This window comes from Lycium barbarum, chromosome 5, assembly GCF_019175385.1.
Source record: "Lycium barbarum isolate Lr01 chromosome 5, ASM1917538v2, whole genome shotgun sequence".
Classification (NCBI taxonomy): Eukaryota; Viridiplantae; Streptophyta; class Magnoliopsida; order Solanales; family Solanaceae; genus Lycium; species Lycium barbarum.
In genome coordinates, this window is record NC_083341.1 from 125,321,389 (window position 1) to 125,326,418 (window position 5,030).

At 37.0% G+C, this 5,030-nt stretch overlaps 1 protein-coding gene across 1 annotated transcript; it reads left to right on the plus strand.

The window, feature by feature from the left end:
* The first annotated feature begins 1,860 nt into the window (after positions 1 to 1,860).
* Positions 1,861 to 4,715, plus strand: LOC132639745 (uncharacterized). Its single transcript, XM_060356169.1, has 6 exons — positions 1,861 to 2,469; positions 2,530 to 2,673; positions 2,909 to 3,454; positions 3,572 to 3,652; positions 3,753 to 4,019; positions 4,254 to 4,715. The coding sequence occupies exons 1-6, from the start codon at positions 1,861 to 1,863 to the stop codon at positions 4,713 to 4,715; spliced, it is 2,109 nt and encodes a 702-aa protein (XP_060212152.1).
* The last annotated feature ends 315 nt before the right edge of the window (positions 4,716 to 5,030 follow it).

Consider the following 5,030-nt stretch of genomic DNA (forward strand, 5'->3'; position numbering starts at 1 on the left):
ACTCCATTTTTGAATTTGCTCTATCTTGGACATCCTTACCCCCAAATGAACTAGAGCGAATTTCAACATTTTCCATGACACCGATTGACTCTAATTCCCTTTTTTCTTTGGCATCTCCAATAAACATGGATTCGGTTGGAGGGTGTTCAATTCTTGATTCCTCAATTTCATGATTGGCCTCCAACATATACATTATCTTCTCATATTGAGAATTTTAGAGTTCATCTTGATATTGTTCAAATTCCCATGAAGGATTTTTGTGTTCATTCATCAAGTCATTTTGGAGACTAGTTTCCAGGTACTCGTCCAAGGCTTTTTACTTTTTTCATTTCCTCCTTCAAGTAGGCATTCCATCATGAGCTTGAACTCTCCATTTTCACCATTCTCAACTTCTTCCACTTTCATTTCCCTATCATTGTGGTAAACAAAAGCAAGTGGGTTAGGAGGACGGTAAACAAAAGAATCCAGAGAAGAAAATGCCAAGGGGATATCATAATTCAGCCAGGATGTTATCCAGTGGAAGAATATTAGGAAATCCTGAAAATTGGAATCCTGCAAAGGATAATAGAGTGTATCCCAATAAAGTAGGGACCAATATACAAGGCAAGCATGGGGATAAGAATAAAGCAGATCCTAGCAGCTCTGTACAAACTAGTAACCAATTTGTAGCATTGACAGAGGAAGAACATATAGGAGAGCTGGTAGCAGATAATGGAGAAAAGCAGGAAGGGCAAATACAACAGTATCATGGAGAGGAAGATAATGCAGTGGGAGAAAAACAAGAAAGGGAAGCTACAAAAGCTACTGAAGAGGAACATACAGGAGAATATGAGGAAAACATTAAGAATGTACAGGGGGAATCGGCACAAGTACAGTCAAAGGAGGATGCACAATCAAGGAAGGAATTAAAGAAAGCTCTCTTATGAAGAAAATTGAAGTAGGTAGTGCAACAAAGTTGGTGGAGTCTTCCTTTGGGAAAATTTTGGGCAATATTGACGTAAATAATTCTTCTAGTCATATTTCTCAAACACCTTCAGGGAAGGTTTCATGGGGAGATAGGGTGGAGGAGGTAGTAGGTGAAGAATTAAATGATCATATTTCTTCTAAGGAATCGGTAGATGTGGGAGAGGCAGAAGACAAGAAAGATCATGAAGCACATAATTTAGTGGATGGTAAAGGAGACACTACTGACAACAATGGTGGTGATGCAGAATTAGGTGCAGAAATGACTACTACTACAAAGGTGGAGAGGAAAAAAGGGAATTTACATGAGGTGAATGGGCATACATCAATTGGCATAATTTAGGAGCGTGTTCAATCAGCAGATCCAAAGACACCTGATATTCTGCAAGAACATCAACATCAAGTTAGAGATGATAGCAGACAACCAAAAAAGTCACAATTAAGCACAATGAGACCTGATAATGTTGAGTCTATTTCAGTACACACTCACTCATCTCCTAGCAGAGAATTAATTGACATTGTTACACATCAAGTAACAGAGGGAGAAGTGGAGAAAGCTAGAAAGGAAATCAATCAGGTAGAGGGTGAGAAAGACAACACAAAATTAACTCAACAAAGTACAAATGAAAATGATGGTACACCTAGAGCCAAATCAAAGGGAGGAAAGAAAGCTAAGAATACAAATTCAGCCCCACCTAAGAGGATCTTACCAAAGAGGATTGCAAGTATGACCAAGTCATGATTCCAGCAATTATATGGAATATAAGGTCTGTTAAATCTCAACAGACTTTTCAAAGGCTTATTAATTAGAAAAGGCTGTATAATAGTTTTATTGTGGCTTTGATGGAGCCTTTTCAACACAACAAACACCTACAAAAACACAGGAGGAGGATAGGGATGGAAACAGCTTTGACAAATATTAGTGGCAAGATATGGGTATTTATTGATGCAGTGGTTCAGTGGGAAATATTGTTGGATACAAATCAACAGATTTCTCTTAAACTTAAATATTCTGCTACTGGCATAAAGATGATTGCTACTTTTGTGTATGCAAAATGCAGCCCAGTGGAGAGACGTGAACTATGGGATAATATTTATTCTCTCGCTAATGATATGAGCCTACCTTGGTTGGTTGGGGGGGGGGGGTTTAATGTTATCTTATCAGAAGAGAAAAAGATTGGAGGTTTTCCTGTAGATCCATCAGAGTGTGATGACTTTGCATTCTATGTTAATTCTAGTGAACTATTTGATATGGGTTTCAAAGGAAGTCCTTACACTTGGTGGAATGGAAGAGCTGCTGAAGGGGATTGCATTCTAAAAAGACTAGATAGAATTCTAGTGAATATTCCTTTTCAAAACTCTTTCCCTAATATTGAAGTGGAGCATTTAACCAAAATTGGATCAGACCATTCTCCTATGGTTTTATTTTGTGGTGAAGAAGTTGTACCAATTTCAAAACCATTCAGGTTTTTAAATTTTTGGACTCAGTATGAAAGTTTCCAGGAGGTGATCAAGAATAATTGGCAAGCAGACTTTGTTGGAAACCCTTTTCTTGTTTTCAAATAGGAGATGAGGAATGTCAAAAAGGCCCTGTCAAAATGGAGTAAGGATACTTATGATGATATTTTTAAAGAATTGGAAGTAAGAGAAGAAGTTGTGAAGATTAAAGAAGGTTTATTTGAGGAAGATCCTAGTATCATTAATAGGATTGTTCTTCAAAATGCTTAAGCTGAATTGAAGAAATACTTGCATTTGGAAGATCTGTATTAGAGGCAAAAAGCAAGATTAGACTGGTACACTGAGAGACACACTGGTTTTTTCCATAACTATGTAAATGGGAAGAGACAGAACTTAAAGCTCAATAGATGGAAATGGTCAATGGCTGGAGTCTAAAGAGTTGATTTCTAATGAGGCAATAAGATTCTTCCAAAATCAATTTTCTCAGGAAGGAAATCAAAGCAACTTGGATATTCTGCAGTACTTACCTTCTTTGGTTACCTCAGACCAGAATAAGGAGTTGTGCAAGCATCCTTCTATTGAGAAAGTGAAGCAGGCTGTATATGGTTTAAATGGAGATAGTGCAGGGGGGCCTGATGGTTTTTCTGGTATTTTCTATCAGAAATGTTGGGATACTGTGGGGAATGATGTTCATGAATTGGTGATGGCTTTATTTGTTGGTGCTTATCTTCCTAAATCCATTACTCATACTAATTTGGTTTTAATACGAAAGAAAGTAGAAGTGGAAACATTTGCAGATATGAGGCCCATAAGTTTGTCAAATTTCATCAACAAAGTAATTTCTAGGGTGATGCATGATAGATTAGAAGGATTATTGCCTACCTTAATTTCTTATAATCAATCAGATTTTGTGAAAGGTAGAAGTATCTTTGAGAATATCCTATTAACTCAGAAAATTGTTTCAGACATAAGGATAGGAGGTAAGCCAGCTACTGTAGTGCTGAAGTTGGACATGGCTAAAACATATGATAGGGTTTCTTGGGATTTCCTAAGATATGTGTTGAGAAAGATGGGTTTTGCAGAACACTATACCAGTTTGGTTTGGAAACTTCTGTCTAATAACTGGTATTCTATTTTGATAAATGGGTAGTCTATAGGATTTTTCAAATCCAGTAGGGGAGTCAAGCAGGGTGACCCTTTGTCCCCTGCTTTATTTATTTTGGCAGCTGAGGTTTTATCCAGGGCATTGAATGCTTTATTTGAAGATAAGAGGTTCATTAGATATGGAATGCCAAAATGGACTGCTCCCCTTAATCATTTGGCTTATACAGATGACACTATTATTTTTTGCATCTGCTGAATCAGAGTCATTGCAGAGAATCATGAGAATATTGAGAAGTTATGAAGAGGCATCAGGACAAATGATTAACAGAGAAAAAAGTCGTTATTATATGCATGACAAGGTGTCTTTTAATCTGATTCAAGAAGTGGGGAACATAACAACTTTTTCCAGAGGACAATTTCCTTTTAAGTATCTAGGCTGTCCTATTTTCTATGCAAGGAGGAAGAAGATATTTTATGCAGATATGATCAAGAAGGTAAAGGCTAAGCTACATTCTTGGAAAGGAAAGCTTTTATCTTATGGCGGCAAGGCAATTCTTATTAAAAGTGTGCTTCAAAGTATGCCCGTATATATGTTGTCAGTGGTTGCTCCTCCAAAATACATTCTAGTAGAGTTACATTAAATCTTTGCTAGATTTTTTTGGAGCAATAAAGAAGAAGGCAAAAGTAGGCATTGGGCTTCTTGGAAAAATTTGTGTTTCCCTACACAGGAAGGAGGTTTGGGGTTTAGATCTCTGTTTGATGTCTCAGGAGCTCTATTTGCCAAATTGTGGTGGAGATTTAGAACTGCTAATACCTTGTGGTCTAATTACATGTGGAATAAGTACTGTAAAAAATCTATTCCAACTGTAATTCAATGGAAATCTGGATCTCATGTTTGGAAGACAATGTTAGAGGCTAGAGAAATGGTGGAACAGGAAACATGGTGGCAAACTAAGGGAGGAACGACAAATATATGGCATGAATGTTGGACTAAGCTAGGAGTTCTATATCATACTGTCCTTGCTGATTTTCCTATTAATGAACACATTGAAGAAGTGGCTGATTTAATAGTGGATGGAGAGTGGAATGATCAACTTTTACAACAAAATTTTCCTGAGGATATTGCAGAACAGATTAGAAGGGAAATTCAATTTGAAGAATTAGAAGGGAATTGGGACAAACCATGGTAGATGGCAACTAGCACAGGCAAGTTTTCTGTCAGTAGTGCTTGGAATATTATCAGACAGAAGGCCCCTATAGAAGAATGTTATTCTCATATGTGAATAAAAGGAGTACCCTTCAAGATTTCATTCTTTTTATGGAGGCTATGGAAGCTAAAAATACCTACAGATGATCAGTTGTGGAATATGGGCATTTCCATAGCCTCAAGATGTTGATGTTGTAGGGAATATCAATAAGAAAAAATTAAACATGTATTCCTGACTTGTTCTTTTGAAACTGAAGTTTGGAAAGTGTTTATATCCGCTGCAGGTCTACATATTAAC

Excerpts from the sequence above, each read along its gene's own strand:
- LOC132639745 (XM_060356169.1), top strand. The coding sequence starts at position 1,861 with ATGGAAACAGCTTTGACAAATATTAGTGGCAAGATATGGGTATTTATT. Across the intron at positions 3,653-3,752 it reads TATTTATTTTGGCAGCTGAG|ATGACACTATTATTTTTTGC; the intron begins GTTTTATCCAGG and ends TGGCTTATACAG. Across the intron at positions 4,020-4,253 it reads ATGCAGATATGATCAAGAAG|GAAGGAGGTTTGGGGTTTAG; the intron begins GTAAAGGCTAAG and ends TTCCCTACACAG.